The sequence below is a fragment of the Acinonyx jubatus genome, chromosome A3 (genome assembly GCF_027475565.1).
Source record: "Acinonyx jubatus isolate Ajub_Pintada_27869175 chromosome A3, VMU_Ajub_asm_v1.0, whole genome shotgun sequence".
In the NCBI taxonomy this organism is placed as follows: domain Eukaryota; kingdom Metazoa; phylum Chordata; class Mammalia; order Carnivora; family Felidae; genus Acinonyx; species Acinonyx jubatus.
In genome coordinates, this window is record NC_069388.1 from 24,270,941 (window position 1) to 24,283,950 (window position 13,010).

Below are 13,010 nucleotides of genomic sequence, written 5' to 3' on the forward strand. Positions count from 1 at the left end.
TAGATATGGGGATAAATAGAGAAAAAATAAAAAACAATAAAGTAGGCTGAAAGAAATTAAGAAAACAATCCCCATTGGCAATTGAATCAAAAAGAATGATACCTAGGAATAAACTTAACTAAAGAGATAAAAGAACTGTACTCTGAAAACTATAAGGCATTGATGAAAGAAATTGAAGATGACACAAGTAAATGGAAAGTATTCATTCCATGCTCATGGATTGGAAGAACAAATATTGTCAAAATGTCCATACTACCCAAAGCAATCTACAGATTTAATGCAGTCCCTATCAAAATACCAATAGCATTTTTCACAGAACTAAAACAAGCAATCTTAAAATTAGTATGGAACCACAAAAGATGCCAAATAGTCAAAGCAATCTTGGAAAAAACAAAACAAAACTGGAGGTATCACAATCCCTGATTTCAAGATATATTACAAAGCTGTAGTAGTACTGGTACTGGCACAAAAATAGACACATAAATCAATGGACCAGAATAAAAAGCCCAGGAATAAACCCATGATTATATGGTCAATCTTCAACAAAGGAGGCAAGAAAATGAAATGGAAAAAAGACCGTCTCCAACAAAGGTGTTGGAAAAACTGGACAGCTACATGCAAAAGAATGAAGCTGGACCACTAACACCATACACAAAAATAAACTCTAAATGGATTAAGGACCTAAATGTGAGACCCGAAACCATAAAAATCCTAGAAGAGCACAGGCAGTAATTTCTCTGGCATCGGCCATAGCAACATTTTTCTAGGTATGTCTCCTGAGGCAGGGAAATAAAAGCAAAAATAAACTATTGGGACTACACCAAAATAAAAAGCTGCACATTAAACAATCACCAAAACTAAGAGACAACCTACTGCATGGGAGAAGATATTTGCAAATGACATATCCTATAAAAGGTTAGTATAAAATATATAAAGAACTGGGGTGTCAGGGTGGCTCAGTCGGCTGAGCGTCCAACTCTTGATTTCGGTTCAGGTCATGATCTCATGGTTCGTGGGTTTGAGGCCAGTGTCAGGCTCCGTGCTGACAGTGTGGAACCTACTTGGGATTCTGTCTCCCTCTCTCTTTGCGCCTCTCCAGCTCCTGCGCACATATGCTCTATCTCTCTCAAAAATAAACATTAAAATGGGGCGCCTGGGTGGCTTAGTTGGTTAAGTGTCCGACTTTGGCCCAGGTCATGATCTTGCAGTTCATGGATTTGAGCCCCACGTCAAGCTCTGTGCTGACAGCTCAGGGCCTGGAGCCTGCTTCAAATTCTGTCTCCCTCTCTCTCTCTGCCCCTCCCCCTCTCATGCTCTGTCTCTCTCTCAAGAATAAACACTAAAAAATTTTTTTAAAAATTTAAAAACCCCACAAAACATATAACTACAATTCAACACCAAAAAAACCCCAATCCAATTTAAAAAATGGGCAGAAGACATGAACAGACACATGAACAGATGCTCCATATCAGGAGAATGCAAATCAAAACCACAAGGAGATATCACCTCACACCTATCAGAATGGTTCAAATCAAAAACACAAGAAACAAGTATTGGCAAGGATATAGGAAAAAAACACTTGCACACTTTTGGTGGGAATGCAAACTGGTGTAGCCACTGTGGAAAACAGTATGGAGGTTCCTCAAAAAATTCAACATAGGGGCACCTGGGGTGGCTCAGTAGGTGTGTCCAGCTTTGGCTCAGATCATGGCCTCGTGGTTAGTCGGTTTGAGCCCCGCCTTGGGCTCTGTGCTGACAGCTCAGAGTCTGGAGCCTGCTTTGAATTCTGTGTCTCCCTCTCTTTTTGCCCCTCCCCCATTTGTGTGCTCGCTCTCTCTGCCTCAAAAATAATCAATCAACATAGAAGGGGTCCCTGGGTGGCTCAGTCAGTTAAGCATCCAACTTTGGCTCAGGTCATGGTTTCACAGTTCATGGGTTCAAGCCCTGCATCAGGCTCTGTGCTGACAGGGCAGAGCCTGTGTCGGGTCCTGTGTCTCCCTCTCTCTCTGTCCCTCCCCTGCTCACGCTCTCTCAAAAAATAAACATTAAAAAAAATTCCATTGCTGAGTACCCAAAGACTACAAAAACACTAATTCAAAAGGATACTGCACCCCTATATTGCATTATTCACAATAGCCAAATTATGGAATCGGCCCAAGTGTTCATCAATAGATGAATGGATAAAGAAGATATGGAATAAATATATACAACAGAATATTACTCAGCTATAAAAAAGAATTAAATCTTGCCTTTTGCAAGAACATGGATGGATCTAAAGCCAGAGAAAGAAAAATACCATATCATTTCACGCCTATGTGGAATTTAAGAAACAAAAACAAAGGAGCCAAATAAAAAAGAGAACCCCCAATAAAAGCTGCTTAACTATAGAGAACAAACTGATGGTTACCAGAAGGGAGGTGGATGGGAGGATGGATCAAATAGGTGAAAGAATTAAGAGTACACCTATTTTGATAAGCACTGAGGAATATATAGAACTGTTGAATCACTGTATTGTACACCTGAAGCTAATAGAACACTGTATGTTAACTGTGCTGGAATTAACATTTGAAAAAAATTAAATTAAAAAATAAATTGGGTTGAGATTAAATTTTTATTAAAAAGAGAGAGAGAGAAGAAAACTAAAACTTTCCCCCAAAGTCACAAGGCTCTACTTTTTGATTTGGGGAGACATCAGCTCACCCAGTGACTTGTAAATATGATGTCACCAAATTAGGTGACTTGGGAAAGTTATTTTTTATCATCATTATTAGTTTTTCTTTTTTTTTTTTTAAGTTTACTTATTTATTTTAGAGAGAGAGCATGAGCAGGGAAGGGGCAGAGAGAAAGGGAGACAGAGAATCCCAAACAGGCTCCATGCCATCAGTGCAGAGACCCATGCTGGGCTCGATCCTATGACCTGAGCCAAAATCAAGAGTTGGTTGCTCAACTGAGTGAGCCACCCAGGTGTCCTGTATTAATTTTTCTAGTAGTTGTGTTTTTATTATTGGTCTGGCAGTTTATGCAGCCACTGGGTCGAGGAATTCTAAAGAGGAGTCCTAGAGGGTGTGAAAACCTTCAGGAGCTTCAGGAATAAAGCCATTTGCTGGGTTCCCCAGCTAACTAGAAGGCACAATCATCATCCTCATCATCACCATTATGGTGTCACCTTCCAGATTCTACAGCTCCCATAGTCAGTTGGGAGAGCTTGCAACAGCTACTGTCTCTGCAAGCCATTGTTAGAAAGCTTTCTGGAGTGAACATAGTATTTGATGATTTTTATCAATAAAACATTCCTGCCCCACTCTCAACCCCTTCAACATGTATATCTCATACCCCATGGTAAATGTATTTGTTGCATGGAAGAAGAAAGAGATGAATAAGTTTATTTCAGGCTAATTTGAAATTTACTACAAATGATTTAGTTAATTCAATTAAAATCACATTATTATTATTATTATTATTATTATTTACCTATCCTGTCTCCTTCACACATGGAAATTAGCTCTCAGTTAAAATCCTCTATAAAGTTTCTATTGTATGATTTAGAAGCAAGAACTGAGAATCTGAGGGAATAGGCCATATATGCTAACAGTGGTTCTAGCCTCTAACAAGGGACAATGGTCATGGCTCACTGGACCCTAAGCTCTGTAAGGAGAGGATCCACAATGGATTCACCATAGTATTCACAGCACTTGGCACAATGCCTAGCACATAGTAGGTACTCAACACACATTTGATGAATGAGTGAATAGGTTGGTCTTCCACGTAGTGGTCAAGTGATTTTGTCACTAATGGACTGGATCTTTGGCTTTGCATCCCTGGTCTTGCAACCATGGTGGCTGGGTGGTGAGCAATGTCTGGAAAACACAGGAGAAGAGACTGCAATATGTTCCCAATGTTCTCATTACTGATGACATATACTCGGTGCCAGCTGTGGTACAATGAACAAAAGGTTCTTGCCCTGTGGGTTTGTAGCCTAAGTGACAAAACAAGTAACTGACAGCTTTTCTCTCTGTGTGTATGTGTATTTCTTGTCTTTTTAAGGTATAAGAAGCATCATTATCTCAGATTTATAATGAAAACAGCAGAAATGATTATTTCCCATTTTACACACAAGTAAATGAAAGCCCAGAGAAACACAGAGACTTTCCCAGTGCAAAGAAATGTGTCAAAAACTTTGCCTGTAGTGTCCATCCTTTTTCTTGTGCTCTGTCCAGGTGGTTCCTGCTCTATCCAGTCAAGGGTTTGAGGTTTGCTTCCTCTGCTCCATACTGGCTATGTCACTACAAGCACAATCTGGGTGTCTAGTTGGGAAAAGGTCCTCAGAAAGGAGGGAGTGTTAAGGAATTTGAAAGATGGAAGATTGCAAGTGGACAAGTGGGCCAGGGAGGTGGCCTCACCTGTGCTGGTCCTTGAGCCCCACTATCCTCACATCCAAGGACAAAGATACATGGTAGTTATCCGGACTGAGGCAACTGCTCCACATTATTCTGTTTCATAGCCTCTCTCTAGGATCTTTCTTGTGCATAGGCCTTTTAAAAATCATCTTCTTAGGCCACTATTGTTTGCTGCTTCTTCTTTCTTGATTATATTGATTCCTTGGGAAAGAGCTCTAGTTGCTGGGGAGCACTGATAGGTGACAGCTCCCTCTTCTCCCCCAGCCATGCAGTGCAAAGTAGATGATATAATTTGGAGCCCTTGCTCCTCAAGCTTTCACATGACCCTTGATCTTGGCTGGTCCCTTCTCATAGATCCTACTTCTTCTTTTTTAAAATTTTTAAACTTTTAAAAGTGTTTGTTTATTTTTGAGAGACAGAGTGTGAGCAGGGGAAGGGCAGAGAAAGAGAGCGAGATACAAAATCCCTAACAACCTTCAGGTTCTGAGCTGTCAGCACAGAACCTGATGCAGGGCTCAAATCCCGAGAGTTAATGACCTAAGCTGAAGTCAGACGTTTAACTGACTGAGCCACCCAGGTGCCCCAATCATAGACACTACTTGTACCTCTACCCTCTGTCTCCCCAGTATCTCAGGTGCTCCTGCTTCCAGAGCCTTTCTAAAGGCATAATGCTGCACTCAGTTTCTCACAGATTTAAAGAATCTCTAAGAATGGAATTTCAGAAAACTGCTTGGGACATTTTAGGAAACAGTCCCCCTGATAATACTGGACAAAAGTTGCTGCCTATTCACCAAGCCTGGGCTCATTGCCTGGTTACTGGGCTGGCAGAGCTGGGGTGGGGACTGAGGAAGTATTCCTGAACCCCTGCTTCTTACTTGGGCCTATTCTAGGCCTTCAGAGCTAAAAATGCCTGGGACAGATGGTCAGTGTTCATTTCACCTAGGATTGGGAGAAACTTCTCCCAAGCCTCAGAACATCTGGGAACCCCTAGGAGAAAGGGAGGAGTGGGCAAAAGGGGCACCTTTGTTCAGGAGCCTCCTAAAGCTCTAGGATCCTCAGGCCAGAGACTTCTGGCCTAAAGGTCCCATGTCACAACCAGTCACCCCAGTTTTCATCTGCAGAGCCCCCAGGACAGAAAGCCCAGTGAGACTGTGTATGGAGTTTTAGCTTTCCTTATTTTTTCAGGGGTCAGGGGAGCTCCTTAAAAGGCGGAAAGGGTAAAAGACTGGTGATTCCTTAATGTTTACTTTCTGCCTAGCTGGTCTGCATTCCCCAGTTTTGGAGGCAGTGTAGAGAGTAAGATGGAGTCACTCAGGTCAGGCAAGGGGGCCTGTTTCAAGCAATGATGCAAGCAGCTAAGGGCACTGCAGCTATAAGTCCAATCACCTTGGGTCCTTTCACGCCTACATGGTATAGGACACAACTCAATTGCTCCAACCCCATTTCTACCTATCTTTCTACACATCATCCTACACATCTTTTTGCAAATTACTTAATATGACTGGCACATATAATGCTACCCTAATATCAAAATCTGAAGTCAACCTATACAACACAACAAAGGAAGTGATTATACCGGTATGTCCATTATAACAATTAGATTCAATACATTTTTACTATCCTTTGATTAATAAAACCTGAATTACACAAGGAAAATCACCAGCATGGTGGGGAACATTGGGAATTGATTTCAATGCAAATTTAGCAACACATTTTGATCCAGGCATGCAACAATATTCCTTTTTATTGATCCAACCATCAGATGCGTGAGGTGTGGAACATACATGGTCAGCAAGGCACCCTATCTATGAGAATATAACCAGAACTGAGTCATCTACACCAGTTTACATAGCTAAAGGAGTCACCTTTGACACATGTGGTATATTACCCAATAGTCCAGGCCCATGTATTACTGAGAGAGGATGTTGGAATATTACACACTGTATGATAACTTTCCACTGAAAGCCACAATGGACACATGGCATTACCAACCCAACACCAAAACTCAAGCCAAGTGTGTTTGAACCTAATTACTTGACCCTATGAGAATTGTATACAAACCTATGCCACAGAGAATTGAAATAACCTTTCAAAAGGAACAATTCAATTTGTTTGATATACAACCTGAATGTAAAATTTATGCCACAGAACTAGGAACAACTATCCATGAATGGTCTGACCGACCACCCATTGATAGGATTAGACTTAGAAAGCCTACAATCCAGGGGTGCCTGGGTGGCTCAGGTGGTTAAGCATCTGGTTCTTAATATCAGCTGAGGTCATGATCTCATGGTTCATGAGATCCAGCCTTGCATTGGGCTCTTTGCTGACAGCACAGAGCCTGCTTGGAATTCTCTCTCTCCTCTCTTTCTGCCTCTCCCCCCACTCATGTGTGCATCTTCTCTCTCTCTCTCTCTCCCAAAACAAATAAATACTTAATTCAGTAGGAAATTTAGGTTCCAAGATCTCCTCAGCACTCAGAGAATTATATTCCATTGTCTCAACTATGCATGATTGTCTCAACTATGCATGATTATCATGCCTACCAACTGGAATTTAACTATTAACATTGACCATAAAGTTCAGGCCCTCCAACAAAAGTTACTTAATCTTAGAAATTACTACATAAGAGAACAATTAAAAAATAATTGTTGCATAATCAATAACCTACTGTACAGAGCATGGAATGATATTAAAAACATTATTGTAAAGTATTTTTCTGACTGGGTGGAGCCTTTCTTACAATTAGACACCTCTAGACCATCAGGTTGTGACAATATAGGACAATGTAAACTTTCATTTTTAAGATGATTAGGGGGTCAAAGCTTATTAGCACATGACACATATTCTATACCACCAAAAATACATTATAACATAGCACTTCTGGCACCGCAAACATCCTTATGGATTGATGGATATTTACTACCCAAAGAGATAGTATTTCAGTGGTCTAATAGCATGTATTATACATGGCATGAACTGGAAATCAATGCTAATCTTTTTCCTTTAACAAGAACAGCCATTGAAAATTTACTTTTAGGGGCGCCTGGGTGGGTCAGTTGGTTAAATGTCTGACTTCGGCTCAGGTCATGATCTCACAGTTTGTGAGTTTGAGCCCCGCATTGGGCTCTGTGCTGACAGCTTAGAGCCTGGAGATTGCTTCGAATTCTGGGTCTCCTTCTTTCTCTCTCTGCTCCTCCCCAACTCATGCTCTGTCTCTCTCTCTCCTTCAAAAATAAATAAAAACATTAAAAACAAAAACAAAAACAAAAACGGGGCGCCTGGGTGGCGCAGTCGGTTAAGCGTCCGACTTCAGCCAGGTCACGATCTCGCAGTCCGTGAGTTTGAGCCCCGCGTCAGGCTCTGGGCTGATGGCTCGGAGCCTGGAGCCTGTTTCCGATTCTGTGTCTCCCTCTCTCTCTGCGCCTCCCCCGTTCATGCTCTGTCTCTCTCTGTCCCAAAAAAATAAATAAAAACGTGGAAAAAAAATTAAAAAAAAAAAAAGAAAAAGAAAATTTACTTTTGGACATGGGACACTTTCATTGGATAATTTGTGCTAATAGCTTCTCAAAGGTCACAGTCTTTAATCATATGGAATGAATGATACTATCTATCATCACCATAGACAATGAGTGTGTTAAAATATTGTATGCTATTAATGTAACATTTAGTAGCATTACCAAAATGGGTACCTTTGTCTCACAATATTCACATAAAAATTTTTTCAACATCTTATCCTACTAAAATAACAGAAATACCTTGGGTAAAAATTAACAAAATTGATAAATTTCTAGATGAAAAATTAGAAAGGCTCAAAGTAGCCCATAAAACCTCAACCAACAAGCTAACCCACTTTAATCATGCTGCACAGCCCACTCAGGTGGCCGCAGGAGTCATTAACCCCAACTTAGCTGCATTGAACAAAAATATACAAAACATATATAATAAATGGTCCTTTCCAGAATTAACAAAACCCTTCAAACGTGATTTGTTTTGGCTCATGGCCTGACTATAACCCTTTAAAATACTTAAAGGGATTATCTCTCTATACATGTTTGGAAATCCATTAAGGAAATCTTCTCTTGCTTTTAGCTATTATTTTTGTTATATATCTTATTAAACATGCTATTAAAATGTTACGCACTCTCAGGCTTAAGAAGGAAAAATCACAAAAAGACTATGATTAACCATACCTTCACCATTCTTTTCTAGACGTGCCAAGAGCCTATGTTGAAGATTCCATGTATATTTTTTACTTTTATCTGCCCATAGTTGGCAATATGATTCTTATTTCATGTATTTGACTGCATTGTTGATTTGTTAACTTACCTTCATTACATTTAGATTTAGTTTTTCTCCTCTTTTTGACTTGATTTAATTCTTATTAGATGTGACTTTAAGTTGGAGTTTTAAAATTTAATCCTTACTTAATTTTGCTTTATTTGATTCAGTTTAATGTATCTAACTTGCTTAGATTTGATGTGATCTTTGTTTTATGATATCAGTTGACATTTCATATGATTTCAGATTTATTTGATTTTGTTTGATTCTGATTGAAAACATGATTGAATGATTTGGATTTGCCCTCTTCCACATTAGCAAACTAGTACTGCTGACTTGGTTTAAGACTTGATTCCTGCATGACCCTTACAGATTTGTCATGAGAAATCACGGGGTGGAATGTAGAGAGCAAGATGGAGTTGCTCATGTTAAGCAGGGGCCTGTGTCAAACAGGTGACTGTCAAGCAATGATGCAAGCAGCTAAGGGCATTGCAGGTACGACCAGATATCTTGGAGACCAGCACCAGCTTTTGACACATTCAGGAGTTACAACCAACAGAAACAGAGGAGGTCACCAAAGGCCCAAGACTGATTAAATCCCGTTTAAAAAGGATTTTGGCAGCAAACTGTCAGACTTCTCAGACACTGACATCTCTATGTCTGAACACTTCAAAAAGGCAGCTGAAGGCTTGCCTGGCTGATCTCTGGAAAGAACACAGATGCTTCACTGCTTGAACACAATAAGCAATAAGTGCAAGAGCTGACCCAGGAGAGCTGACCCAGACCCGACTGAGGCCTTATCCCAACTGCTTGGTCAAAGATTGGTTCCTTAGCTTCCTCCCCGCGTTCTACATTGCTTGTTATGTGACCTGTCTTGTGCTTTGTCTGACATGTAAAATGTCAAGTTAAACACGTGGTAAAATGTCATTGAATTTGGAATCCTGAACCGGCTTTATAATTATGTTAACCTTGCTTTATGACTGAATAAAGCTGACATTGTGGAAAGACACAACTGGCGTGTGCACCTTCACAGCCAGCTCCAGACAGGCAGCTTCGTGTGTTCCCAGGCTTAAAGGTAGGGGGCAGCACTTGTCTCCAACGGACATGCGCATGCCCTAGGGCCTGGGAAATCCGGTTTCTCAGGCCCCTCAGGAGATACAGCATGCGCAGTCCAGGTCTTCTGCAGTGAAGGGGACTCTAGGAACGGAAAAGAATCTCTGGGGTCCTTTAAAGAAACAGCCACACACCTTTGAGCAACCTACATATATTTGGATTTTAGCCCCGCCCAAGCCAAGTCTCCTTGAAGCCCCGCCTCCTGAAAGCTCCTTCGCAACCTAAGTAGCTACGCCCGCGCCAAAAGCAAGGAATCCACACCTGTTAGAAATCACCCACCCCAGGAAGCGCCCCCCCCCCCCGAGAGCCCCGCCCTACCCTTCCCCGCTGGCGCCCTACCCCTCCCAGCTGGCGCCCTGCCCCTCCCCGCTGGCCTTGGAGGTGGGTGAGCTCAGCAGGTGGGGTTGAGCACTCGGCAGGAGCAGGAGCTGCGGAAGAAGCGGCACTGGCAGGAGGCGCACGGGTCGCAGCAGGCGGGCGCCGGCGGCTTGCAGCTGTCACGAGTGGCCACGCAGGGGGCGGATGGAGGAGGCCGGGGCCGCCGAGGCCGAGCAACATTCTTCATCGAAGCCTTTTTCTGTGGGGAAAAGCGGGTGCTGCTCAATCCGGCCACGTCCGCCCCACCCCTCTTCACCTCAGCCTTGGGAACTCTGGGCAGTGGAGGCCCCAGACCACACATATGTACCCACAGCCCACCATCCATTCGACAGCATGCCCACGGGGGACCCTAGCGGATCCCTGCCTCCCCCAGTCACCTATCCCCTGCCTCCAAACCCAGTAACAATTACTTACCTGGCTGCGCCTGGCCCACTTTTCTCCCTGGGGGTCCCACTCAGTTCTGGGTGTTCCTCCTTCCAGTGTATCCCCAATCTCTGTCCGTTCTGCCTTCCCATTAAATCCGGATCCACTCACTTCACCACCTTGCTACCCTGAGCCAGGCCACTATCCTTAGTCTGCTGCTCTGGCCCACTTACAGTCCATCCTCCATTGCACCAAACGGACCTCTCCGAAGACCTGTGATGGTATCCACTCTGGCTTAAAGCCCTCAGTAGGTTTTCTTTGAACTTAGAATAAACCATAAATGTCACTTAGGCCCTCGAGGCCCTCTGGTGTGGCCCCACCCACCTCTCCGAGCTGTTTTACCACACTGTTCCATTCGCCTTCCTTCCTTGCTCTCAAGCGCAGAGTTCCTGCTGCAGGGCTTTTGAACTGGCTACCCACTTTCCTGAAACCATTCTTTGTTGTGCCCTTCAGTACAGGTACTTGAAATGTATCTAGTGCAACTGAAGAACAGAAGTTTCAAATTTTATTTAATTTTAATATTAATTTACATTTAAAAATAGAAGCAGCGTAAAATTTTTTTCTTTAAAAAATTGTTCTTGTTAGGACTACAGCTGACTTTATTAAAAGTTACCATCGGAATTGAGATGTACTGTAAGCGTAAAGATACACCACCGGGTTTCAGACTTAGCACACATAGAAAAATAATGTAAAATATCTAACTTTTTATATTGGTCACATATTAAAGTGATAATATTTTGGATACACTGGGTTAAATAAAATGTTAAACTTAATGACACGTGCTTCTTTTTCCTTTTTTTCAGTGTAGCTACTAGGAAATTTAAATTCACATACGTGGTCTACAGTTTATTTCTATTAGGCATTGCTGCTTGAGGTTACTGAAGTTTTCAGTATTTAAGTGCTGCTTCCTTAGGGAGGGCTTCTGAGACCACTCTTTCCTTCACTCTCATTACCACGCTTTAATTCCTTTACAGTGTTTATCATTATCTGAATTTATTTTACCTGTTTACTGGTTTACTTGCTGTTTGTCTCTTTTCCCCACAAGAATGTAAACTACATGATAGCAGGGATATATGCCTCTTGTTCACTTCTGTATTCCCTGAACCTAGCATACAAAGATATCTGTGAACCATGTATTCTTATATGTCAATCATCTGATCTGCTTGTCACTCAACAAAATGTCTAGAGAGGAGCAGGGACTTTCTCAAGGTCACACAGTGCCAGGTCTAAGACTGGAATAATGTGTGCATTTCAACAATGCCTTAATCCAGTATTTCCCAAAGGGTGGGAACCTGTACCATGGTAGTATGATTTTAGGTAGTACATGAGTATTAAATGACATTAAATCACATAATGAGAAAGGATTCCTTTTTCAATCTCTTTCAATTTTAAAGGCTCAGTTTGGTGCCAATATATCATTAATGCTTTCCCCACACTTTCTAATCTGACTCTTAACAATAAGCCTCAGATTTAGAGCATTTGGCAGGTGACCCCATCCAGCTAAATTCCACTAAAAATCTTTTGGTTTCATTAAACTTATTTTTATGGCAAGTGATATTGATTTTCTGTCATAGTTATATATATATATATATATATATATATATATATAATAGATAGATTTTTTTAAGTTTTAATTTTAAACAAATAGGTGAAACTCACATATGGCAAAAATTGTGGGGGGTTCCCGGCTGGCTCAGCTGGTAGAGCATGCATCTCTTGATCTCAGGATTATAAATTCAAGCCCCATGTTGAATGTAGAGATTATTTAAAAATAAATCTTTAAAATAAAATTGTGGGAAATAGTTCTGAAATAACAGAGGTCTAGGAAACATTGCATTCAGTCAAAAGAATGAATGATGGTGACATTTCAGTCAGGGGGCTAGCTACTATAAGAAGATGCTTTTTAGCAGGTAAGCTATTTTGCTCAGTGAACCTTAGCTCTCTGGGCTTCTGTGGGGGTCTGGTTCAGGGCTTGAGGGCAGGAAGCCTTTAGATAGCTTTCAGCTTCTTTTGTTCATGAAAGTCTGGAAAGTCTTTCATTTAGTTCCTAGCTAGAATTCCCTTTTAAGTCTGGTCCCACCCCCATAATGAAAACTCCCAGTCCTACCTTGGAAGATCTCTTCTTTTCCGCCTCTTTTCTGCTGATCTTTTTGGATTTCTTGTTCAGTGCTTCAAAGAGAGACAGAAGGAGCAAAGCCAGATGTTTCTGGAGGCCATGAGCTACAGTAAAGTGAGAGGAGTGGAGGGGGCTCCAGGAAATCTCAGGGTGTGGGAGAAGAGGGGTTGGCTGCATGAATCACAACTTGGGACTTAGGCCAGCAGATTCTTGTTAGCCTGGCTGCTGACCTGGAACCAATGTCCTCTGAGGGAAGGCAAAAAGGAAATCCAAGAAGGCCCTGAAAAATGGACTCTCAGTGC

The 13,010-nt window shown here is 41.8% G+C and overlaps 1 protein-coding gene across 3 annotated transcripts in view; it reads right to left on the reverse strand.

Annotated features, from left to right (window-relative positions):
- Nucleotides 1–10,107: 10,107 nt before the first annotated feature.
- Nucleotides 10,108–13,010, reverse strand: part of ASIP (agouti signaling protein) — a 61,990-nt gene continuing 59,087 nt past the window's right edge. For 2 of the 3 annotated variants that reach the window (XM_027069897.2, XM_053200054.1), the window contains 2 exons: nucleotides 12,700–12,761; nucleotides 10,108–10,368 (listed from right to left, as the gene is read on the reverse strand). In XM_027069897.2, the coding sequence (XP_026925698.1) occupies nucleotides 10,183–10,368; nucleotides 12,700–12,761 (248 nt within the window). In that variant the 3' untranslated portion in view covers nucleotides 10,108–10,182. Of the gene's footprint in view, nucleotides 10,369–10,583; nucleotides 12,109–12,699; nucleotides 12,762–13,010 lie in introns of those variants that run through there. The other variant, XR_008289137.1, reaches the window with a different exon arrangement.